Here is a 26,110-nt window from a genome sequence, read left to right as displayed (position 1 = left end):
AGATAGTGAGGAGACTAAGAAGAAAAAGGATGCAGGGTAAAGGGAACAGTGTCTGGCAGATTCTGATTCTGTTCCACTAGCCAGGGAAGGCCTCTCAGATAAGGCGCTATTTGAGTGAAGAGTGGAATGGAGGGAAGGCGTAAGCCATGTGCATGTCTGGGGTGGGGGAGTCTGGGACAGCTTATTCACTACCGACAGGGAAGTTATTTTGACATTTAGAGTGTATGTTCTCCAGCTGTGCTTGTGCAGAACACTACAGCAAGTGCTCAAAAACAGTAGGTTATATGCTGAGTAATCCAGAATTGATGATGGTGGTATATGTTCTCCAAAGGTGTAAATAAATTTACCTCAGCATTTATTAAAGAAAAACTTTCATGTAATGTTAAATTTATTTGCTGGAATGATCATTTCCCATGCCAGCCCATACAGGAGCAGGTAGGTTGTGCATTGTGTCAACTTCTTTATACTTTTATAATTAGCAATTTTTTTGGTGTGTTTTTTTTTAATTTATTTTTGGCTGCATTGGGTCTTCGTTGCTGCACGTGGGCTCTCTCTAGTTTCCGTGAGCGGGGACTACTCTTCATTGCGGTGTGCGGGCTTCTTGGTGGTTTCTTTTGTTGCAGAGCACGGGCTCTAGGCTCACAGGCTTCAGTAGTTGTGGCACACAGGCTTAGTTGCTCTGCAGCATGTGGGATCCTCCCGGACCAGGGCTCAAACCCGTGTCCCCTGCATCGGCAGGCGGACTCTCAACCACTGCGCCACCAGGGAAGCCCCAACCCTGTTTTTTTTGAAGTGAAAATGAGAGTGAATTCATCACCTAAATCCTACTAAGTGTAACAACCACTGTTAAAAAAAGCTCAGGAAGGAGGCTTCCCTGGTGGCGCAGTGGTTGAGAATCCGCCTGCCGATGTAGGGGACACGGGTTCGTGCCCCGGTCCCGGAAGATCCCACATGCCGCGGAGCGGCTGGGCCCGTGAGCCGTGGCCGCTGAGCCTGCGCGTCCGGAGCCTGTGCTCCGCAACGGGAGAGGCCACAACAGTGAGAGGCCCGCGTACCGCAAAAAAAAAAAAAACAAAAACACAACAGGGTTTTAGGGGAAGGGATTAAAATAATATTTCATCTTGTGAGGAAATCCTTTTTTCGAACAATCCAGTTAATAGCCAAATCTCAAATTGCTTTAGCCTTACTTGTTGGTTTGTGGATTAGTAGTTTACATGGCAGACTTATTTGGATTATTGTTAAAGTTATTATAAAAAATAACAGTGTCCTCGATTCCTCTTAATTCCAGTAAAAATCATATTGATTTTTAGCTGCAGCTATTTTCTTCTATTGCTTTCAGGAAGGATTTTTGCTGGGAGAGGTAAGACAAGAGGAAACCTTTAGCATCAGCGACTCCCAAATCAGCAGCACAGAACTTCTGCAAGTCATTGGTGAGTAAGTTTATCACGGACCTTAGAAATACTCTTCTTGTATATATGCTGCTTGTTTTGTTCTTTGGCCCTTAACTGATTTTAACCTAATAGTAGATTAAAAGAGTACATAGAAAAGCGCTAAAGTCACAATGCCAGTTATTTGCCCTAGTAAATGATGTGAAATGTTTTTATAAGTCAGTGTAAACTCACAGTGTGTAGCTATAAGTTCAGGTATTCTGTGAAGCCATCCCTGACCCACTGACCGGTCTGACCTATGAATGGCTGTGTGGAATTACACGTGATAGTCTCTTCACAACCACAGTGAACCTCGAGTTTGCGCCTCGGCCTGTGCACATTGTCAGCATCACCCCACACTATAATGAGAGCAGTGTCGTGCTGGTCCTTCCTGGAGGGATCCGGCTAAGATGTTTACACTTGTTTACAGGAGATATTTGATAAACCTACACAGCCTTCTGAGGAGTAAGCCAAACAGTCGATTCGGGGGCGATTGCTGGGGCAAACGAAGGAGTATTTGTAGGTCCACCCGCCCTCTTTGGATCAGTCTCCTTTTAATAAAGGATCGTAGTCCTTTCAGCTGCACCTCGAGCACTTTACCGGAAAGCATATCCTGATACTCAGAACAGAGCAGGGGTCGTTTTATTCATTTATGCAGGAAACAATTATTGAAGAGCGTCCGTGCGAGAGGCATTGTGCTGGGTGATGAGAGGAATGTCCAGTGCATCCCCGCCTTCCAGGGCTGTGCGGGGGATAAGACGAGTGTACAGAAATACCAGAGAGTGCAGGACGAGTGCTGTCAGGGAGGAACAAAGAAAATCTCATGAGTTGGGGGAAAAAAGAAAACCACTGCTAATGGGTTAAATCAGTAAAGACGCCATACGGGAGGTAAACTTAGGGTACATTCAGGGGATCCCAGTGCAGGGAGTGCATGAAACTTACAGGGAGCCTGACCTGTTTCTGTGTGACTAAAATACAGCCTGTGTGAAGGTGAATGGTTTGTGGTTTGAAATACTGCTGGGAGGTTAGGTTATGTTGAGACCAAATCATCAACTTCAGCCTGTTCTCCTAGCCTTCCAGTACCTGGGCTGGGAGGCCGGGTGAGGACTGAGCTGGTTGGGGTTGGAGGGAAACAAGAGACAGCTGTTTCCTCAGGAGCCAGACAAGCCCCTCCCCACAGTACTGACTTGCTGAAAAAATACTTGACATACTGCTGCATGGCTGTTCTTTCACGGACGTTTTGTTTTGCTTAACTCTTTAAAATCCTAAAATAGAGAACTTGGCTTCATTGGCCATCTGTGCAATTATCCGTGTTTGCACTCGGGTTTTCAAAACTAATGTGGTATATGAAGGGTTGCCAGGTAGGCCTGACAGAAAACCGTGCAAGAAAGAGCTCTCTTGCCTGGCATGACCACAAAAGTGGCATTTCTGATGCATGTTCTGGATGTTTATTTATCTTTAAAGAAATAGAGTGGTAAAGTAACTGAAATTCTCCAGCGTAGTGTACTGTATCTTTGATTCATACACCTTCCGGTTCTTGCAGTAAATACCAGTTTCCATAGTACTGTAGATGTGGAGAAGAACCAACAGAGAGTCCCAGTTAATACAGTGCATTACAACCTTCTTTTGCTGTACAATGTTTAATTTATTAGCTACATTCAATTCGTTGTTTGAAAGAGTCATGGATCTCATGAACAGAGTGTTTGCTAGTATTATCTTAAATGTATTGTTATTGTTGTAATATTTTTTCCTTTAAAAATAAATACATATTAGAAAACGTAAACCAAGGACTCTGGAAAACCTGGATTGAAAGGCAAAACATTAGGTAATGTGCCATGAGAAGTATTCCATACCACTAGTGTGAAGAAATTTTCTGGCACAGTTTAACCACCAGAATAAGATATTTTAAATAAAATAAATTGCCCAAATTTCTTATTTGTTGAAAATGTCTGAATCCACACAGACACCTTTCCTTGACTCTACACAATAAGGAGGACTTTATATGGAATATCACATTTTGAACACTTGTTTTGAATACATATTCATTTTTTTTTTATTTCTTAACATCTTTATTTGAGTATAACTCTTTTACAATAGTGTGTTAGTTTCTCCTTTACAACAAAGTGAATCAGTTATACATATGTTCCCATATCTCTTCCCTGTTGCGTCACCCTCCCTCCCACCCTCCCTATCCCACCCCTCTAGGTGGTCACAAAGCACAGAGGTGAACTCCCTGTGCTATGCGGCAGCTTCCCACTAGCTATCTAATTTACATTTGGTAGTGTGTGTATGTCCCTGCCACTGTCTTACATCGTCACAGCTTACCCTTCCCCCTCCCCATATCCTCAAGTCCATGCTCTAGTAGGTCTGTGTTTTATTCCCATCCTACGCCTAGACATTCCATGACATTTTTTTCTTAGATTCCATATATATGTGTTAACATACGGTATTTTTCTCCTTCTGACTTACTTCACTCTGTATGACAGACTCCAGGTCTATCCACCTCATTACAAATAACTCAGTTTCATTTCTTTTTATGGCTGAGTAATATTCCATTGTATATATGTGCCACATCTTCTTTATCCATTCATCTGTTGATGGACACTTAGGTTGCTTCCATGTCCTGGCTATTGTAAATAGAGCTGCAATGAACATTGTGGTACATGACTCTTTTTGAATTATGGTTTTCTCAGGGTATATGCCCAGTAGTGGGATTGTGGGGTCGTATTCATTTTTAAAGCTGTGCTCACTCACTTGAAGCAGAGTCGTCCACTCTTAGTGCTGGGAGCGGTCAGGAGGAGACAGCAGCAGAGAGCTCCCTTAGTTAATAAGGTGATGCAGCAGCAGTTACTGGGAAGAACGGAAGGGGGAAGGAGAGGAGATGTTCAGCTCACCCACCAGCAGGAGAAGCAGAGACAGGAAGCTAAGTAAGCACAGCAGTACATCCCAGTGGGGATTTTTGCAGAAATGCAGGCAGAGACGCCATGCATATGTGAAGAGGGGGTCCACCGCATGGATGAGCTCTGGAGGCTTCAGAGACTCTAGAATCCCAGGCAAGGCTGCCCTGCCTCCCCCTGCTTCCAGAAGTCTATCTGTCCTATCGTGCCCGCCACCTTCATTCCAGTCTGCACCTGTTGTGTTTGAGAGCATCACCTTGTTTTCTCCACAGAGTGCTTAGTTAGGTATTGCAAAATCTTGTAAGAGAAAGCCTTAACGTCCTTTAGAAAATACCACATGATATCTAGAGCGTATCTTCAACATGCTTCTAATCCACATTGCAAATCATGAAAGAAGTCTGCTGGGGTGGATTGATGACAGGAGTGTGTATTCAGAGTTCAGAATTTACTCCAGGGATTCTCTTGAACAAAATATTCTTTCCTTTAAGGTAGAGAGGTTTTTTTTTTTTTTCTCTTCCCTGAACTCTAGTTGACATTTTTACTACAGACATTCCATATTCTAATTACTTTACTAACAGTATCTCTGAGATAACTTCTGGTGGTATACCGTGTCATTTTTGGTGATAAAAGAAGGAAATATTTCTAGATGAGGTTTTCCTATTTGCATCACTATGTCGACAGTTATACTAGGCAAATGAGCTTTTCATTCCTGTGGAAGTTCTGGCATCTCTGCCTGTGTTTTGGCAGCACTCACATCAGTACAGAAGCTAATGGGCATAGCCTAGTGTCCTTCAAGGTTGTGGTTTCATTTTAATTGAGTTAAAATTGCAGACTGGAACTCTGTGGCTGTGGCTTTATAAGCAGCAGGTGATGATTCCCTGTCCAGGAGAATATTGTTAATAGAATTGAGTGGTTAATTAGTCCCATGGTCTTATAAAGCAACCCAGACCCTAAGCCCCCTGATGAGCTTGAAGAAATTGTTCACTATGATTAATCACAGCAATCTTTTAAGAAGCCATTTGGACCTGCCTTATAAATGACTGTCCCGAGGCTTCCCTGGTGGCGCAGTGGTTGAGAATCCGCCTGCGGATGCAGGGGACACCGGTTCGTGCCCCGCTCCGGGAAGATCCCACGTGCCACGGAGCGGCTGGGCCCGTGAGCCATGGCCGCTGAGCCTGCGCGTCCGGAGCCTGTGCTCCGCAACGGGAGAGACCACAGCAGTGAGAGGCCCGCGTACCACCAAAAAAAAAAAAAAAAAAAAACCAAAAAGAATGACTGTCCCTTGGTACTGAAAATCTTTGAAAGGGTTAATATACTTTCAGAGTTTCCACCCTTCCCCTTCAAAACACCTGGCCCAGTTGTCCTGAGTTGTTAGTAGGTTACTGATTGTAGGGTGGTAAGGCCTTCCTTTCCCCGGCTGTCCTCACAGCTCTTACCCACCTTGATCAAATGCTTTCAGGCATTGATTCCTTTTTCCTCTTGGGCTTTGTTTAAATAGGTAAGATTGAATAAGGGCACACAATAGCTGCCTGTTCCTGAATAAAAGCTTTCAGATGTGTGCTCATGACACCTGGACAAATGGACCCAGAACTTTCATTCGCCAGTTTACTTTGTCCCCAGAAGGTGTGCCTGGGTTTCAGTGTTAAAAAGACATACTGCCTTCACTAGTGTACACACTATTTGGGAGAGGAAAACTGTCTTTTTATTGTCTGAGATTCTGGTTAAAAATTTTTTTAAATCCTGAACTGTTTTATAGTTGTCTGTATCTTACATGATTAACTGAGATGTATTTCCTCTTTCTAATTACAGAAATCCATAACCATCAGCCTTGTTCAAAACTTTTTAGGTAAGCCACATCCTTCTTTGTAGCTTTTTGTCCTTATTAAAAGATTAATTGATTGAACACTAGTGAGTTGAGACCTGTATGTGATGATGGCTGTGAAGTTATAACTGAGGGCATCCAAAGTCACTGATTTTTTGAGTGCCAGATGTGTGTGTGACGCTGTGTTAAGTTAAGAAGAGGGGAAGGGAGACAGTATAAATCTTGGCCTCAGTGGTTTAGAATGGAAGCGTTTATGCCAGCCCCTCTAGCAAGGGCTCTTCAACCATGGAGAGGGAAGCTAACCAAGGATCGCATAGAGATAAAATAAGTGGTGTTTTTAAGAGGGATTAAAAAGTGTTCGACTTTAAAATGTAAGGAAAGGGAACATAAAACTTACTTTTTTGTGTTTAATATACACCAGTTGAATATTATTACCAACTAAAGGACAGAAAGAGAAAAAAACAGGAGGAGAGATGTTCAGAGGGAGAAAGCAAAGGACAGAGAGACTTATGGAAGGCAAAGTTGAGGAGAAAGTGGCCAGCATCTCCCACATACCGGACTTCTGTTCCCCAAACCGCAGTCCAGGCATCTGTCTGCTTTCTCAGCCCCAAACCCTTCCACCTGATGGCAGGTATGATGAGCTCCACTCTGTTTCTTAAAGCGCCCTGAGGCCCTATTCTTCTGCTTTCCCGAGAGCCAGGCCAATACTTCCCTTGCCTTGCAGCTCATACTAGTCCGATTCAGCGTTCTTGGTCAGCACTTTCTTCTTTAACACCCGCCCACCCCTTGTGCCTGGCTGTTCCTGCTGTGTGTTCCCTGCAGCTTTCACCCTGACGCCGCTCCCATTCTTAGCTGACCCAAACACCCAGCCCCCTTGCACCCAGGAACCCATGGGGACTTACACCATGTTCACCACCCACCTTACCCCCACCCCTCCCGTGCACACTTGCCCTTTATTTCAGAGGATTGTTACCTGTGAACTAAGCCTCAAAGGAGCTGAGAACCTCATCTCTTAGATTTACACATAACTGAAAGAGGAGCAGGAAGCAAGACAAGGAAACAGCAGTTCATTTGAAAAGAATCTCAGAGCCAATGAAATGATTCAGGCCCTGGTCCACACACAGCCTCTGTCTGGGTCAGCATGGGTCCTGTTTGGCCCTGACCATCTAAAGCTTTGCTAGGTGTGCCCTGCCCTGCCCTTCTGAGGATTTCCTTAAACCACTGTCAACAAAGTAGTACCAGAACGTAGACTCATAGACTCATAATTTAAATCATAGACTCATAATTCTTAGAACTGAAAGAAATCTTAGAAATCATCTGTCTACTCCAAAATCTTTATTTTGCAAAAAGGAAATGGAGGCCAGGTAGGTTAAAGTGACTTGCCCAAGATCATACAGTGAGAAGCAGAATGGAGCTGGAGCTGGTATCTCCTGACTCCTAGTTCAGTGTTTTTACTATAACTTGAACTCCTTCCTGCATTATAGGCCTGGGCTTATGGTGGTAGGAGGAGGGGAGGAGGGTGGCATTCCTAAAACCGTGACCAGGGGTAGAAAAGCCCACACGTCATTATGCCTGGACTGCTCATCATGGGATTCAGGTCAGATCGGTCTCGTTTAAGGGTGAGTGCGTTCAGTTTGAAGCTGGCCAGACCTCGCTTCAAATCCCAACTCTTCCATCTACCAGTTCTGTGATTTGGGGCAAGTCATTTAACCTCAGTATCTTTATCTAGAAAAATGGGAATAAAACACGTTGACTGGGACTTCGCTGGTGGCACAGTGGTTAAGAATCCGCTTGCCAAGCAGGGGACACGGGTTTGATCCCTGGTCCTTGAAGATCCCACATGCCGCGGAGCAACTAAGCCCGTGTGCCACAACTACTGAGCCTGCGCTCTAGAGCCCGCGAGCCACAACTACTGAGCCCACGAGCCACAACTACTGAAGCCCGCGCGCCTAAAGCCCGTGCTCCACAACAAGAGAAGCCACCGCAACGAGAAGCCCACGCACCACAATGAAGAGTAGCTCCCGTTCGCCACAACTAGAGAAAGCCCACGCACAGCAATGAAGACCCAACACAGCCAAAAATAATAAATTAATAAATTAATTTATTAATTATTTTAAAAAAACATGTTGACTTGTTGGGCTGAACTAGTACTTATCTCCCAGCATTGAGGCAAGGATGAAATGAATTAACACGAGGAAGCATGCAGCTGAGTGTCTTATTAAGGATTCAGCAAATACTCATTTCCTTTCTTCATTTCTCAGAAAATGAGCTGCTGTGTTCTTTTTTTTCCCATAGGTAATTGATACTTAGAAACATGGAAAAGATGTCACAGCCATTTGAAACCACACATTTTATAATTACTTGCTATCAGCTCCTCCCACTTATGGAAATAATACCCTTTGAATGTAGCAGTCTCTTGCGTAGTCTTTGATGCAAAAGATACCTCATGTCAGTAAAGCATTTAGATTGTTTTCTCTTTATATACCTATTGCAGACAAGCAATTGTATCTTTATTACCAACTTTTAGGGTTAGATGACCCATAGACACATGTTACTAAGCATATTCGTGTCAAAATACTATGTGATTTTAATAAAATATCTTTTCTCTTAAAAAAAAAACAGTTTTTATGACTATGCAAGCAAAGTTAATGAAGAGAGCTTGGACAGGATTCTTAAAGATCGGAGAAAGGTATGTTCTATTTGTCACATAGTCTGATTTGGAAATCAATCCTTATCACCCATACTTAAAACCAGAAATGAATGTAAAATGAAACAATGAGATTTGATGTTAATATATAAGAATTCTGTTGAGTATATTTTAAAGGTTAATTGCAAATGTGACACGATGTTTACAGTATATCAATAGAACAAAATTTGGATATTTAGAGTGATTCCATTATGCAAAAGTCAGAAGAAAAAAAAGAACATGAACTATAATCTAGAAAGTTGACAATAGTTGAGTTGATTCTGGGTGGTTCTATCTTCCTATTATGTAATTTAAAAAATAATTTTACCAACATTTAATACACATACATTAATTTTATAATGAGGGAAAATATTTTTAAAAAATACAAATTGCAGTCAAACATCTTTAGATATGTTACTCCTTCAAGTTCAATTAACAGTGAACATAGATGTTTTTCCAAAAGGTCACATGTTTATTATTTCTGTCAGCATATGCATATGATGTTCTGAATGTGTACGCATGGTAAGCAAGTCTGAACAGAAATGAAAATGAACCAAAGCTTTATTGCTGCAGCACTGTCTGATGGCCTCATTTATAATTTACTGTACCATGTATGGGGTTTACTTTTTTACCTTGGTATATTAATTCCAGAAAAATAGATTGGTCACTAAACCATCACTTGAGGGAAAAAAGTACCAATGAAAGTTTTCAACTTATCAAACAGAAAACAAAATGCCTTTGTTTAGAAGCATGTATTATTTTTTTAAAAAAAGCTTTAAAAAGATTACCTGTGCATAAAAATAGTAAGTGTGGGATTCCTAAGGTGTCTGAAGAAGGGCGTCAGAAAAAAACAGTGCAGTAAGAGTAGATTAACAGCCTTTCCAATGTACGGACTCTCTCAGTACCACTGTCGGATGTACAGGCAGAGAGGAAAGGAGGTAAGATCACAGGAAAAATGGGAAGTGTGAGGGATAGGTCTGAAAAAAGGGCAGTGGTTTTGAGGGTGATAACAAACTCAGGAAGTGCTCAGTATTAGCAGAGAGTCTAACACAGTCACCTGCCCAGGTGGGAAAGTGGGTTAGAGCAGCCACAGGCATCACAGTCCAGCTCCCCCATTTTCAGTGACTTGCCTGAAGCATACATTCTGGGATCTCTTAGCAGAGTCCGTATTCATCCCCCAGCCACCACCTTACTTCCTCAGTCCATTTTTTTTTCGTATTTTAGAAAATGAAGCTTTATTATACTTTCTAAAACTAAAATTTATTCCCTGAAAATTCCTATCGAAGCACAGTTGCCTAAAGCACTCACTTTATATTAAATTATCAGGAAATATTTTTAATAGATGAAAAAAATTTTAAACTGAAAAAAATGAATAAAGAATATAAACAGGAAATTCACAAAAGAAAAAAAGAAATCCACAAATGTCCAAGAAGTAAATGTAAAGATGTTCATTCTCAATTAGGAAATGCAAACTGAAACACGTAATACTGTGTTTTGGTCCATCCGACTGGCAAAAGTAGAAAAGGATTGCTAATATCCAGTGTTGGCAAGGTTGTGGGAAATGGGGAAGCTGTAGTTGGTGGGAATGTAAGTTGATATAGACATTTAAAGGGAGAGTTTTGCAATAACAGAATTTTAAATATGGAGTTCTACCTCTAGGAATCTGGCCCAAGTAAACAAAAGCATCTAGGCACAAAGGTATGAAAAACCGGCATTACTGAACACTTTGACTCTGTGCCAGGCAGTATTCTAAGCACTTTCCAGGTACTGACACATTTAATCCTTGTAACAGTGCTGTGAGGCTGTTATCACCCCGTTTTATAGTTGAGACAACTAAAGATAAATAACTTGCTTAAGGTTGTGAGCAGGAAATGTTGGCACCAAGGTTTAAATGCAGCAGTCTGGCCTTTTAATCCAGCATATGAAGATGTTTGTTGTATCTTTGCTTAATAGTGAGAATTTTGAAAGCAATCTAAGTGTCCACCAGGAGGAATGGTTAAGTAAATTATGTTGGTACTTCCATGCTATGGGATATGAAGCAGCATTAAAAAAGAATGAGGGGGGCTTCCCTGGTGGCGCAGTGGTTGAGAGTCCGCCTGCCGATGCAGGGGACACGGATTCGTGCCCCAGTCTGGGAAGATCCCACGTGCCGCGGAGCGGCTGGGCCCGTGAGCCATGGCCGCTGAGCCTGCGCGTCTGGAGCCTGTGCTCCGCAACGGGAGAGGCCACGGCAGTGAGAGGCCCGCGTACCACAAAAAAAAAAAAGAATGAGGAACTTATTCACTTTGTTGTAAAGCAGAAACCAACACACCATTGTAAAGCAGTTACACTCCAGTAAAGATGTTCCAAATAAATAAATAAATAAATAAAAAGAATGAGGGAGGTTCTCATGAATGACATAGAAAGATCTCAAAGTTAAATGAAATAATTTGAGCCTATTTTTTATAAAAACAAAAGTTTGAATGTTTAAACGTACAGAAAAAGATCTGGAAGGAAGCCAACCAAACCTAAAAGTGGTTACTTTGAGAAAGAGAGCAGAGATGCTGCTGAGGAAGGGAGACTTTATGTGATAAGGTTTTTTTAATTGTATTTTACATTGAAAATAAATTGAAAAAAAGAAAGGAGCTCTACCATGTAGTTTTTCCAGTAGCAAATAAGGACACATTTCCAAATTAATTTGGAGATTTTAAAATTGGATTTGCTAATTTGCCATGCTGTTTTGTATTTTGGTTGTGTATTAAAATATAATCATGTTGTGTTTTTTAAAAATAAATAAATAAATAAATAAATAAATAAAATTGGATTTGCTGTTTTGAGACACAGAAGACCAATCATAGGTTGTTAACCGGAGTTAACTTCGCTTTTCCTGGGGCCAAGATTCTGAAAAAAATCTGACTTTTAGTTTTGATTTTATAGAACTTTGTGCTGAAACTAATGTTTATATTTTCTTTTGCAATTAAAGACAGGAATTTGTTGCTTCAATTTACTTGGAAATTATGTTTTATTTCCCATGGAATTTGTTAAAGGCGGGGACCGTATTTTATGTTCATTATATTTCCTATGGCACCTTATACATAATATAAACTCTTTAAGGATTTTTTTCAAAAATCCAAATTTCTACCCCCAAAACAAAGATGATACATAATATTTAGACTGAAAATCTTTATAGTTGACTCTAGTTTGATTTTTTTTTTCCTCCAGAAATGGTACAAAGTTATATTTTCACCTCAAAAGGGTTACAATAATACTTACAAAGGTACATTTAAAAGTTAGGCTTTAAAAAAAAAAGTTAGGCTTAAAAATACATATGTACTTTAAACAGTATCTGACATACAAAAAATATTTTTAATTAATATCAACTCTTTTTTTTTTTTTGTGGTACGCGGGCCTCTCACTGTTGTGGCCTCTCCCATTGCAGAGCACAGGCTCCGGAAGCACAGGCTCAGTGGCCATGGCTCATGGGCCCAGCCGCTCCGTGGCACATGGGATCTTCCCGGACCGGGGCACAAACCCATGTCCCCTGCATCGGCAGGCGGATTCTCAACCACTGCGCCACCAGGGAAGCTCTTAATATCAACTCTTAAAGAAAGTGCTGATGGAACTGTTTCAAAAACTGACTCTTTGCTAGGCAGGCTTCAAACCTAATGTTTATGAAAAACCCTGGGAGTTCCCTGGTGGTCCAGTGGTTGGGACTCTGTGCTCTCACTGCCAAGGGCCCTGAAGGCCCAGCGGGTTCCAGGGTTGGGGAACTAAAATCCCACAAGTTGTGCAGGGAGGCCAAATAAAAAAAAGAAAGAAAGAAAAATCCTAAGAATTGGACCAAGTTCAGTAAGTTGAACTCATATAAAATAAGTACATAATAATTTTTAAAGTTCCCTAATGGGTGCTAAAATTACCCATTAGAAAACACAAGCTAATAAAGATTTTTGTCACAATAGCAATTAATGTATAAAATACATAGAAATATGTTTACTAAAAAGATGTGTGCCTCTAAATATAGAAACTCCACAACATTGCTAAAACATTAAAAAAAAAAAAAAAAAGGTTGGGTTTAAGATAGAGGCTAGGGCTTCCCTGGTGGCACAGTGGTTGAAAGTCCGCCTGCTGATGCAGGGGACACGGGTTCGTGCCCCGGTCCGGGAAGATCCCACATGCCACGGAACACTGGGCCTGTGAGCCATGGCCGCTGAGCCTGCGCGTCCAGAGCCTGTGCTCCGCAATGGGAGAGGCCACAACAGTGAGAGGCCCGCGTACCGCAAAAAAAAAAAAAAAAAAAAAAAGAGGCTAATGTTTTTGGTACGAAAAATCCCCCAATAGGTGCAGCAAGGTTGGGTTGGTGTGCTCAGTTTTTGCTCTGGCAGAATCCATATTGTGTTTGCAAATTTCGACCAGCCTCACGTTTTGGGCTCAGGCCAAAAAAGCACGTGAGAGGAGGATTTCTGCCTTCTTGAAAGCACCTGCTCTGAAATAGATAATGATAAACATAACTGTCGTCTTAATATCATCATACGGCCAAAAAGAACAGAACTTAAAGATGACAAATGTGCCCAGTATTGGAGATAATTGCTTTGGATCCAGAAGATGTAAGTGAATGTCTAGCACAGAGAGTAGAGAGGAGAGTCTTTGTGAAATATTGTCTGAAACTTTAGAAGAGATAAGGTTTCAGTGAACGATATTCATAATTTTTTATCGTGGCCCAAACGTAGTGTGTTCTTCCACATCAGTGACCTCGTTTCTCAATAGCGTTGCAACCAGCTTATTAGCTCTAAAAGGTAGAACTGTAGACGTCGCCAGTGTGAATTATTTTGGCATGTCATCTTTCATTGATCAGGATGAAGGGGGCTATCTTTTTAGCAAATATCAAATGAATACGTTGATATCCAAAATAAATGTATAAGGCTTCCCGCTTCTCTGAAAATACAAATGGAATAAAACAATTGCAGTCAGTATGAGTGAAAAGCGTTAGTACCCGTCCAGTAGCCACTTGCAAGATTCTTTAGTCAGCGAGGATTTCATGAGAAGAATCCATGTGCTGGGCACTGCTTAGGCCTCTGCAGGAATGCAGGGGTGTGTGAGTTGCACCCAAGTCCTGCAGAGGAGCTAATCCTACATTAAATACAGAGTGCTGAGACTCAGGGTGAAATGTGCCATGTTCTTTGGCATTAGTAGCTCTAACCAGTTGATAATTTTTGTTACCCACTTTTTTGTTTTAAGGAAAACTACTTTTCACTCTTTCATGAGCAACATTGTGTGAATAATGTGGAATTTTAAAGTTAGTGTAGTACAGTGGAAAAAGACAGGCAGAGAGGTTACAGATCTTGGCTGTCACTCATTAGCTCTGTGACTTTGGACAAAACATCTCTTTTATAAGATTTGCACTGTCAGAAGTGTTTGAGTTTTCTTTATATTTAAAGAATATCAGAATTAATTGCTTTAATATAATTGGAATTATGCTTTATTTTCAGTAGTACCCCTTAAGGGCAGCAACTGTTTCTTTGCTGCCTGTGGTTCCTTGCATGTGATCCGAACTCAGTGCAGAAAACTTTACACACCTCTCAGGGTTGTTGTGATACTTAGTGAAAACATTTGTAACATAGCTAGCTGAAGGTCTGGCTTGCCGGCTCAGTAAAGGTTGGTTGACTTCCTTCATTTGTGAAAGTGCCAAAACATAATCTAAATTTACTGTTAGTTTTAACATGACACTAACAATTTTAAATTACTTTGATTTCTCAAAACAGGATTTTCACTCAAAGAGTTTGTTTTTTAAAAAGAAGCTTATGAAGATTATTCTTCTTATAAAGAATTAACTTAATTGTCTTTACAACAGAGATTTTCAAACTGTAGTATGCATAAGAAAAAACTTAAGAACTTATATTAAATTCAGGTTCCTGGCTCTACCCTTAGAGGTTGTGATTCTTCAAGGTTGGGTGGGGCCCAGGAGCATTTTAGGGAGCTGCCAGATGTCTCTTAGGCCATCTGTCTCCCAGATGTCCAGCAGATCACATTATGAAATATATTCTTACGAAGAGCCTATAAGTTTAATTCACTTACCAATTTAACTTACGGTGTAGTCAGAACTGACAAAGCTAAACTTTTTAAATTGTTGTATTGAGGTATAATTGACATGTAATAAACTTTGTATATTTAGAGCATAAACTTTGATAAGTTTTGATATATGTATACATGCATGAAACCATTATCAAAGTAAGATAATGAACATACCTATTACTGCAAAAGTCTCCTCATGCCCTTTTCTGATCCCTCCTTCTCACCCCTCCCAGGTCACCCACTGATCTACTTTATGTCACTATAGATTACTTTTTATTTTCTAGAATTTTATATGAAATGGAATCCTATAGCATATGCTATTATTATTATTATTATTATTGGTCTGGCTTCTTTCACTCAGCATAATTATTTTGGAATTCATCTGTGTTGTATTTGTTAGTAGTTTGTTCCTTTTTGTTACTGAGTAGGATTCCAGTGTGTGGCTACATCACAGTTTATTTATCCATTGACCTGTTGATTGACAATTAGGTTGTTTTCAGTTTTGAGCTATTGCACATAAATCTGCTATGAACATTTGTGTACAAGCATTTGTGTGGATGCATTCAGAATTAAATTTGTAAGATTTCATGCAACTTTTAATACTTTTTTTCTTCTGTTTTTGTTGCAGAAAGTCATTGGGTGGTACAGATTCCGGCGAAACACACAGCAGCAGATGTCGTACAGAGAGCAGGTTATTCATAAGCAGCTCACCCGCATCCTTGGGGTGCCTGACCTCGTCTTCCTTCTCTTCAGCTTCATCTCCACCGCCAACAATTCCACTCATGCTTTAGAATACGTTCTCTTTAGACCAAATCGAAGGTAAATAAAGCGCTCCCACCAGCCTCGCATAAATAGGAAAGACGTTGATATAAGTAATTGAGATTTACGACTTTGAAAATATGCATTTTATAGCATCTTTAAAGAAAAGTGTTTATAACTCTCCTTTAGCTAGTTTTCTTTGTGGATAGAGAAGGTATTTTCCTGTCAGTTAGTTATATAAATTAAAATTGTTTTTGAATCAAGAAGCATTAGCAAGACATTAATTATGCATCAATTCTTATAGGAATAAACAGCTAGAAATCATTTGCTTCTCCATAATCCGTTATGTAGAAATACAGTTTTATTGCACTGTAAGTCTGATTGTAATTTTAAAACATAGATTTCAAAGACAAAATTGTAAAATTGATCCACCTACTGGTTAATGAGGGTTCTGCATTGTGAACTTGCTAAAGCAAAAAAAAAAAAAATCATATGATCATGGTGTCTGTCTGTAAACGACAGAAAGGGTTCCCTCCAGAATTTCACTTGTAGTAGAATAAATTAAATCAATATCAGTGAAAATAATTATTAATTGTTAAATAGCCATTTTCAGGATTTCATTAATTAATCAGTGGGTTCTTGAGCACTTAAAACCTCCTCAGCACTCTGTCAGTTGCTGCGGAGATGCAAAAGATGTATAAGACGTCACCTCTGCCCTTGAGGAGTTTACAATTGAGTTTCTACTTTAAGGGAAGGCAAAAAATTGCTAATTCACATAACCCTAGGTTGTCTGTGGAAGTAGGTTCTCTGTGAGACCTTCAGTTAGTTCCCAGTGCAGAGACTCAGGCTCCTATTGGCAGGACCCATTCTTCAAGTAGAGCAGTGCTTTCAACATGGTCTCTCTCAATCTTCCCTGCAGGTATAATCAAAGGCTATCCCTTGCTATTCCCAATCTAGGCAACACTAGCCAGCAAGAGTATAAAGTGTCTTCAGTGCCAAATACTTCTCAGAGTTATGCCAAAGTTATTAAAGAACATGGGTAAGTTGAAAGGTAAAATGAATGTTTTTTCCTTTCTTTTGTTAACAATATGTTTATGGGGACTTGCCTGGAAGTCCAGTGGTAAAGAATCCGCCTTCCAATGCAGGGAACGTGGGTTCGATCCCTGGTTGGGGAACTAAGATTCCACATGCCACAGGGCAACTAAGCCCGTGCGCCACAACTGCTGAGCTCGCATGCCTCAACTGGAGAGCCCGTGTGCCACAAACTACAGAGCCCACGCGCTCTGGAGCCCACGTGCCACAACTACAGAGAAGCCTGCGCACCTCAACAAAGAGCCCGCACGTTACAATGAAGAGTCCGTAGCAAAAGATCCCACATGCCACAACGAAGATCCCTGGTGCCACAACAAAGATCCGATGCAGCCAAATAAATAAATAAATAAATAAATAATTTTTAAAAAAAAAACCCAAGGGCTTCCCTGGTGGCGCAGTGGTTGAGAATCCGCCTGCCGATGCAGGAGACACGGGTTCGTGCCCTGGTCCGGGAAGATCCCACATGCCGCGGAGCGGCTAAGCCCGTGAGCCATGGCCGCTGAGCCTGTGCGTCCGGAGCTGTGCTCCGCAACGGGAGAGGCCACAGCAGTGAGAGGCCCGCATACAGCAAAAAAAAAAAAAAAAAAAAAAAAAAAAAAAAAAACCCAATATGTTTATGGAGAAGTGTGACATCGTTTGATATGATTAACACTGAAAAATCCAGTAAGGTAATTCTCTAGACCACCACTACTGTATATCAAAATCTTATGCTTATTGAAAAGATAGTTTACTTGTATCAACATTTATTTTTTAATCATTTACCACGATTTTTTTTTGCAACTGATAAACAAAAGTTCAGATAGAGTATGTGTATTTCTGAGGTTCTGAAGGCTAACTGTGGTCACTGAAAAATATATAGAGTGATTAGGAAAAAATAACACTATTATTTTTCAGTTGTCTCGGTAACATGGATTCTCTTTTCTTTCTCTTCTGTAATTCTAGGGGTATGGGCATTATTGCTTAAACATTGTCACTGTGAACTTGTAGCATTTAAGTTATAGATAAAGGTAGAAATGAAAGTGCCTTCTAGTTCACGGCAGTTCTAATCACTTGGTGAATCTTTTTTCTGTTTGTCTTCTAGTACTGACTTTTTTGACAAGGATGGAGTAATGAAAGACATCAGGGCGATTTATCAGGTTTATAATGCACTTCAGGAGAAAGTACAGGTAACTGATTTATTTACTATATTCATCTTACTTATATTGCCCAAATCTTTTAATTCTACTTTAATTTTTAATAATCTCCCAACTAACAAATGAATTGTGGTCCAAAAATCAGAATGTGCTCCCCACAGTGATACAAGATGTATGGAGCAGTTGCTCACACCCGTCTACGAAAGCTGGCCTCACTCATGTGCCTTCAGTGGAAACTCTGAAGTACAGAATTAATGTAACTCTTTTAAATACTCATGACCTCTTTAATGACAGCTTTTTTCCTGGGGAAATGTATTCCGAATTTAAAGAAGTATTGCCAAGAACACGGCTGTCCCATCACTTGTACTGTAAGTTGAGACTCACCCAAAGGCACCCGTAACTCAGGACAGCTCTGCTTCCTAATTCTAGTTCACTCCCTCTGCCCGCAGCTGCCTCCGCTGAGTGGGCAGATGCAGTGGAGCCTGTTCATTCCTAGGCAATCATGCAGCAAATATTTATGGAAACGTCTCCTACGAGCCAGATCCTGAGCTAGGTGCTAAGAATACTTTCCCACGTTCTTTTCATCTTCCCCAAAGTGTTCTTAGGAGTAATTTGTTCTAAAACCCTAAGAACAAAAGAGCCTTTGAGGACAAGGAGAGTGGTAGGGCTGAAGAAGCTGTCCCGGGCCTGGAGAAAGCCTAGCTTTGAGGAGGAAGGCCCCGAGGCAGAGAGAGGGGAATGAAGGCAGCTGCTGAAAAAGAGGAAAGCAGACTGAGTTCAGCCTGGGGCAAAGAACAACACATGCAATGGGCAGTTTCCAGTGTCAGTTCTCCAAATACGGGTCACGGTCACCCATAGCAGCATGGGGAACTTAATACAGCCTCACTCACTGGTGACCGGCCCACTTTCAGGCAGTTTCTGGTATTTCTGCTATGGAAGGAACATGTGGTGAAAAACAGCTTTTTGTCCTGAATTCATGACCATGCTCTTTTCAGACTATCAGCACTGTCTCATGGACTTCAAAATGGCTGTTACACATTTCATTGACTATTGATTAAGGCCTGCCCTGCAAGCACCAGTATCACGTCCAGTGCCCTGATCGGATTGGTTACATTACATTGATATGGTCTCAAATAGTTACCTTTTATTAAATCTTGACTTTGAAACTTATTTTCTTTTTCAACTTTTCCTAATTATAAATAGTTTCTGTTAAATAAATCTGTGTGTCATCTGATGTTTGATTGTTGATTATAAATAAGAGTTGAAAGTATCTCATTCCTGTCTTTTGTTCATCCTTGTATTCCAGACTGGTATCAGAAATTCCCTTTTCATATCAATAAAGATGAGTAAGCAAGGAAAAAGATGAACTCTTTCCCTTCTTACCCTTCTTTTTCAAGAATGTATGAGCTAAATAGCATAATCATCTTAACATAATTAAGAAAGCAGTTCAGTGAATAACAACAGTATTGGTCTCTGGGACCTTCATGATTTTGTTCTACCTTAGGTGTCTGCTTTTTAACTCGATAAAGTGTCTGGACTCTTCCCAGGGTTATAAAATCGATGCTGTCTTTATGAAATGCCTCGTGCTTGGATTTGAAACTAATTGTTCTTGTTGTCATTTTTCCCTCAGGCAGTGTGTGCAGACGTAGAAAAAAGTGAGCGAATTGTTGAATCTTGTCAGGCAGAAGTGAACAAATTAAGAAGACAAATCACTCAGAGGAAGAATGAAAAGGAACAAGAAAGAAGTGAGCTTCCTATTAATTGTACCACTCAGTATCAGGGAAGTGTCTGGTTTTAGACATCAAATTACATAATAAATTACATGCATTCTTCTACACTCATCAAGCTCCAAGTTAGGCTGCTTGGAAGAGGGCATTCACTTGTCTTTAGACTTTTCCAGAAGGGAAGTACTGTTTTTCATGGTGTCCCTCTCAAGTCTCTGAAACTGGAAGAAAAAGAAGACCAAAGGTAGAAAGGCTGAAGCAAGTTAGAATAAATCCTGAGAAGTGATATGATCTGTGTACAGTGGATGTGATGTTTCTTACTAAGTTAACCCTGACATGCCTTGCACATAGGGACTGTGTCCTGTGTTCATTGGAACCTCGTAAAAGAGCTAATACCTAAAATTCTCTTAACTTACATTTGATTCATGGGCAGGGTCTCAACAAAGACTTTCTAAACTGTTCTTTTTTTTTTTTTTTTTTGGCTGTGTTGGGTCTTCATTTCTGTGTGAGGGCTTTCTCTAGTTGCGGCGAGTGGGGGCCACTCTTCATTGCAGTGCATGGGCCTCTCAGTGTCGTGGCCTCTCATTGCGGAGCACAGGCTCCAGACACGCAGGCTCAGGAGTTATGGCTCACGGGCGCAGTTGCTCCGTGGCACATGGGATCTTCCCAGACCAGGGCTCGAACCCGTGTCTCCTGCATTGGCAGGCAGATTCTCAACCACTGTGCCACCAGGGAAGCCCAAACAAAGACTTTAAATGTCTGTTTTTTGATAGCAGTGGATGACTGGATACCATTAAGCTAAGGAACCAGCTGGTTGAATGAGAATTAGGCCCAAGAATCTATTGTATTAATTCCAGCATGCTCACAAACATATTTGCTAGAATGCCACCAGATTTTTTAATTTATTTTTTTATTGAAGTATGGTTGATTTATAATGTAGTGTTAGTTTCAGGTATACAGCAAAATGATTCAGTTATACATATATATATATATATATATTCTTTTTCAGATTCTTTTCCATTATAGGTTTTATTACAAGACATTGAGCATAGTTCACTGTGCTGTACAGTAGGACCTTGTTTATCTATAGTAACGTGTATCTGTTAATCCTAAACTCCTAATTTATCCCCTCACCCACCCTTTTCCCCTTTGCTAACCACAAGTTTGCTTTCTATGACTGTGAGTCTATTTCTGTTTTGTAAATAAGTTCATTTGTATCATTTTTTTAGATTCCACATATAAGTGATAACATGATATTTGTCTGTCTTTGTCTGGCTTACTTCACTCAGCATGATAATCTCTAGACCAATCCATGTTGCTGCAAATGGCATTATTTCATTGTTTTCTATGAATGCCACCAGATGTAACATTTGTAAGTAAAATCTATAAAACGTATGGCAAATAATATCAAGTGTAAAAGAGATAAGGGTAGGGCTTCCCTGGTGGCGCAGTCGTTGAGAATCCACCTGCCAATGCAGGGGACACGGGTTCGTGCCCCAGTCCGGGAAGATCCCACATGCCGCAGAGCGGCTGGGCCCGTGAGCCATGGCCACTGGGCCTCCACTGGGCCTGCGCGTCCGGAGCCTGTGCTCCACAACGGGAGAGGCCACAACAGTGAGAGGCCCGCGTACCACAAAAAAAAAAAAAAAGAGAGAGAGAGATAAGGGTATAACTAACCTTTTCTAATTTAATAAGAATATTTGTAAACAAATTAAAATATAATTTATATTTCCAGGTAAATGATGTCTGATTCATTTCTACTGTTACATTATTCTAGAAATAATCAGAAATGCAGACAGGGATTTCTGCACAAGAGTGTTAATCACAACTTTATCATTCCAAAATCTTGGAAACAATCTGTTACAGTAATTGAATAAACAACAATAGAATAGTTGAATACATTTTGGTATATCTATATAATGGAATATTGTACAGCCATTGAAGTGAATTTTTAATGACATAAGATAATATATAATCTTATATGAAAATGCTAGGATATAAAACAGTGTAAACATTATCTCAGCTCTATTTAAAATACATGTATACAGGGACTTCCCTGGCGGTCCAGTGGTTAAGACTTTGTGCTTCCACCGCAGGGAGTGCGGGTTCAATCCCTGGTCAGGGAACTAAGATCCCACATGCTGTGTCAAACAAACAAATAAATAAACAGACATGTACACACAAACACACACAAAGCTGGATAATAAAACTAGAATTCAGAAAAGTTGGGGTGCCTGACACCTAAAGTTTCTGTCTTTTAACCCCAAATCTTGTGCTATTTTCACCAAAATTTTAACTGTTATCTGGATGATAGAATTGTGGGTGATTTTTTGTTGTTCTTTTCTGAATTTTGTACGAATCATTTTTATAATATTTTTTAAATATACTTAAAAACAATTTAAAGGCCATAGGCTCGTAGATGTAGGGCTGTTTCCATTTTACCACCATAAAAATGCAGTAAAATTATGGCCGATTACATAGAAAACTGGGCACCTAACCCAGGGCTTTGAACTTTTGAGGAGAAAGAGATGTTTAAGAGTGTTGTGAGAAGTTGTTGTCAAGAAGTATTCTTTTTGATGTGAGGCCTGTTAAGGAGAAATTCACGTTCAGATGACTGCTGAGGACGGTGAGGACTGTTGATTTTATCCTCTGTCCCCACGGTCTCTGAGCACAGTAAGCAACAGGTGAGGAAAACAGCACCAGGTCTGGAGTTAAGAGACCTGTGTTATGAGTGTACCAGGGCCCCACGTCTAGCTGTTCTCTTAGTGAAGTCACTTAACCTTTCAGAGCTCCGGTTCTTTGCCTGTATAATGGAAACAGTAACATTAGTGATGACAGTAGTATTTCAGAGAGCTGTTTGGAGGCTTAAATGACTTACTGTATAGAAAAATCTTTTGTAAATTGTGAAATACCATGCAAAGGTAAAATAATTCATAGTAATAATAAATTTCACTTCTTTGTTGCTATTTTCCAGAACCATCAGGTTGAACATTTAACATATTGAAATGCAAGGCTGTGAAAATACAGTGTTACAGTTTTCTTCCTCTTTTCATCCAGGATTGCAACAGGCGATGATAAGCAGACAGATGTCATCTGAAAGTTTGGACCCCACGTTCAGCCCTCGGATGCCCTATCCTGGCTTTGCAGCTGAAGGAAGAAGCGCTCTTGGAGACGCAGAGGCCTCGGGTCCTCCTCCCCCTTATTCTGATATTCACCCAAATAATCCAGAACGTACTCTGAGCCAGTCTCGCATGGAAACTAGCGTCTTTATGCCTCGACCTCAAGCCGTGGGCTCCTCCAATTATGCCTCCACCAGTGCTGGACTGAAATATCCTGGAAGTGGGGCAGACCCTCCTCCTCCCCAAGGAGCAGCCGGAGACAGTGCTGAGGAATCAGACGACAGTGATTATGAAAATTTGATTGACCCTACAGAGCCCTCTAATAGCGAATACTCACATTCGAGGGATTCTCGACCCATGACGCATCCCGACGGGGGCTCCAGGAACACTCAGACCTCCCCAATTTAACTAAACAAAAGAAACTCTCCACTTAGCAGTGTTAATTGCTTATTGAGAGAGTTTTTTGAGGACTTAATCTGGGGAGAGAACTTCTTTCTCAGACCCCTGGACTCCCCAGGACAAGCGCTTTTGGGCACAGAACTTGTAGGAGCCTCACGTCCACGGGTCCTCGCCTGCGGACTCAGTGTGCAGGTTTCACGACAGAACCATTAAGATAATCAAATTGTCCTAATTCTGGTGCGATTCATGGATGTACTGGTAAACATAGGCAAAGAGAAACTTATCAACGTAGTTTCTGTTCTTTAAAATAAATTGGAAATTAGAGGCTAAGCACAATTAGTCTATAAATGTTCTATAAATCAAAACCTTACCTCTTGCACTATCATGCCTTGAAATTTACTTTTTCAAAGGGAAACTAGTTTAGCAGCAGCCTTCAAAGAACCTTCTTTCTATGATGAGCCAAATTCATCTCTGCCAGAAAAGAAATTTTGATAATTCCAAGAAGCCTGATTGGAACGAATCAGACGTGTACCTTCTTTTGTCAGCGTGGCTTTGTGAGGTCCAAAGAGAGGGCTTGGTTTCAACTCTTTTCTACTAGCCTGATATGTATTGTCACTTAAAATGGTTGCCTTTAAAAAAAAATGTAGAAATACTAACTACCAGTAAGTAATCGTCCAAATAAGTATGACATGAAATAAATTACTTATTTTTCTTTTGGGGAATTACAGCGACTGCTGTGTTGCACTAGCCGCATTTATGGTCTCTGTTCCAGAGTCTTACACGAAGGACACACAGCAGTATAACAGAAAGGAGTTATGTTCTAGACCTCAGTTCTATGATGACCAGATTCCAGACACAGTGGATTTAGCCAAGTTCACACGTAAGGAAGATAACTCATTTAGATCGTCTGATAAATCCTAGTGTTAGTTTTATTTGTGGAAGAAAGACATTTAATAAACTGTTTGGGAATCTCGATTATTGAACAATGATTCATTTTCAGTCTGAATAACCATACTTTTTTGAGTTGCCGTTCGGAAGACAGCTGTGGAACGTGTAGAGACTTTCCGTTGGGATGCACTTACATTTTTATTTAATTACTGCTTGTTTTCTAGTTTTAGGCCCAGAATGTGTGAAACCACTAAAGACATTCATGAGAATGATAGGCTCCTGGTTTGGAAATGACAAGACCCCCTCCCCCCATTTGTGGCGGGGGTCAGCCCATGGAACTAATGCCATGGATTATAACTGCCTTTCCTTTGGACTAGTGAAAACCTGTTAGAATAAGGAAGTTGTTAAAGAGGCTTAAGCTCCAGGTTCTGAAAAAGCAGTTTCATTTTGTAGGAGAGACGTTTACCCTAGTCTGACTGGAAATGAAATGCTAAAACTGCCATTCTTCAGATATCTGCTGTATGGGGTCTGTATCTTCCTACCCTCCAGTTTCGTTGGCCTTACACCACTGCCATTTGATTTGAAATGTTGCAGACCACTTTACCTGCAAATGTGTTCCAGTGTTTATCAGCTACCTTCTAGCAGCTTCAGCACCAGTGTGAATTTAATTTTTTTTTTTTTAAGTGCCATCACCATCTCTGCTCAGATTTTGACATTCAGGAAAATATTTTTATTTTTATGCCATTCCAAAACCTACAATGTATATCTGACAAAGCAGTTAAATGTGACAATAAAAACTTATTTAATCGTGGTACTATTGTTTTAATGTCTGTCTCCACACCCGGCAAGGTCTTGCTTAGTTTACTCATTCTAGCTGTTCTTAGTCGACGTCATACGGTTTTTTAAAAGGCATGAAAACTCACCTCCATACAGATTTTTTTTTTTTTTTGCCGCTCCGGGGCATGTGGGATCTTCCCGGACCGGGGCGCGAACCCGCGTCCCCTGCATCGGCAGGCAGGCCCTCAACCACTGCGCCACCACGGAAGCCCCCAGATTTTTTTTTTTATCAGACTGGTTTCATGGGACATCCAAGATTAAAATTTACTAAAAGGTTCCTATGGATTCCAAGAACGTGTTGAATATCAAGTTATCAAGAGGACCTAGTATGAGTTGAGTAGAAAATTGAACCTTAGTTCCCAAAAGGCACCTTTCATATAAGAACCGATCTTGTATGAAGAGGCTTCTCAGCTGAATCACCTACTGATTGAGATGTTATAGAATTTGGTGCTCCTAGAGTGTCTTTGCAATTACGGAATCGCCTTAGAATGAGTGTCTGCTGGCCAACAAGTATCTTCTGGGTTGTGTGGGGGCCATGCTAGGTTAGTGCTGTATCTCTTCCAGAGTCCAAGGTGATAGGCTTCTTTCATCGGGATTTTAAAATGGGGACTGTAGCCTTTTAGGATTCTACTCTATGTCTCCTCCAACTAATTTAGAGAAAAGAAGACCGGATTCTTTTAACTTACTTGAAAGTCTGGAAATGCTTATTAACATGTTGTAATTGGCTTTTCTGGAGAAGGATCAAAACGTTGAAACAGAAATCTCATCTCCAAACATTCAAATCCTAATTTAAAATTCTAGACACTGTGGGGCAATGACCATAACTGCTTTAATAAAAAGATTTAAATTGACCACCTTGTGAATTCATATTTTAAACAGGTAAGAAAAGAATTGGGGAATATAAAATTTAAATACAATAGGAGTAATGGTTATTAATTGTGTTCTGGGTCTGATTTGCCTTGACTGTAGGTTTCATCTCAGTTACTAAAAGATCTTCACTCTGTTACAAGGTTCTGCTTCATCCTTTCCCACCGCAAGCCTTTATTCTGCTGGACAGGGAGCCTGAAGGCAACTGGTTCTGCAAATGTGGTGCTAATAAATAATGGAAAATGTTGACTTTTCAACTTTATGGCAAACAGATTTGGGAAAAGTTCTTGGATTTAGCTTAACTGCCTTCTTTTTTACAGTGGTTTTTGTGATGTCCTAAATAAGGCAGGGGAGTCAGGACATAGAGTCCATCCAAACTGGGTTACTCTGGGTTTGTTCTGATCCCTGGAGA

General features: G+C 40.6%; 1 protein-coding gene across 2 annotated transcripts in view; it reads left to right on the top strand.

Annotated features, from left to right (window-relative positions):
* ABRAXAS2 (abraxas 2, BRISC complex subunit) overlaps nt 1–24,807 on the top strand; it is a 28,092-nt gene extending 3,285 nt beyond the window's left edge. The window contains exons 2-10 of one of the 2 annotated variants that reach the window (XM_067024390.1): nt 1,340–1,430; nt 6,134–6,170; nt 6,568–6,777; nt 8,769–8,835; nt 15,509–15,699; nt 16,559–16,678; nt 17,813–17,897; nt 19,495–19,609; nt 22,646–24,806. In XM_067024390.1, coding sequence (XP_066880491.1) covers nt 6,620–6,777; nt 8,769–8,835; nt 15,509–15,699; nt 16,559–16,678; nt 17,813–17,897; nt 19,495–19,609; nt 22,646–23,115 — 1,206 coding nt within the window. In that variant the 5' untranslated portion in view covers nt 1,340–1,430; nt 6,134–6,170; nt 6,568–6,619 and the 3' untranslated portion in view covers nt 23,116–24,806. Of the gene's footprint in view, nt 1–1,339; nt 1,431–6,133; nt 6,171–6,567; nt 6,778–8,768; nt 8,836–15,508; nt 15,700–16,558; nt 16,679–17,812; nt 17,898–19,494; nt 19,610–22,645 lie in introns of both variants that reach the window. The other variant, XM_059053977.2, reaches the window with a different exon arrangement.
* The last annotated feature ends 1,303 nt before the right edge of the window (nt 24,808–26,110 follow it).

Source organism: Kogia breviceps, chromosome 2 (assembly GCF_026419965.1).
Source record: "Kogia breviceps isolate mKogBre1 chromosome 2, mKogBre1 haplotype 1, whole genome shotgun sequence".
In the NCBI taxonomy this organism is placed as follows: Eukaryota; Metazoa; Chordata; class Mammalia; order Artiodactyla; family Physeteridae; genus Kogia; species Kogia breviceps.
Note: the sequence above shows the minus strand (reverse complement) of the source record. Positions and strands in the feature narration are given on the sequence as shown.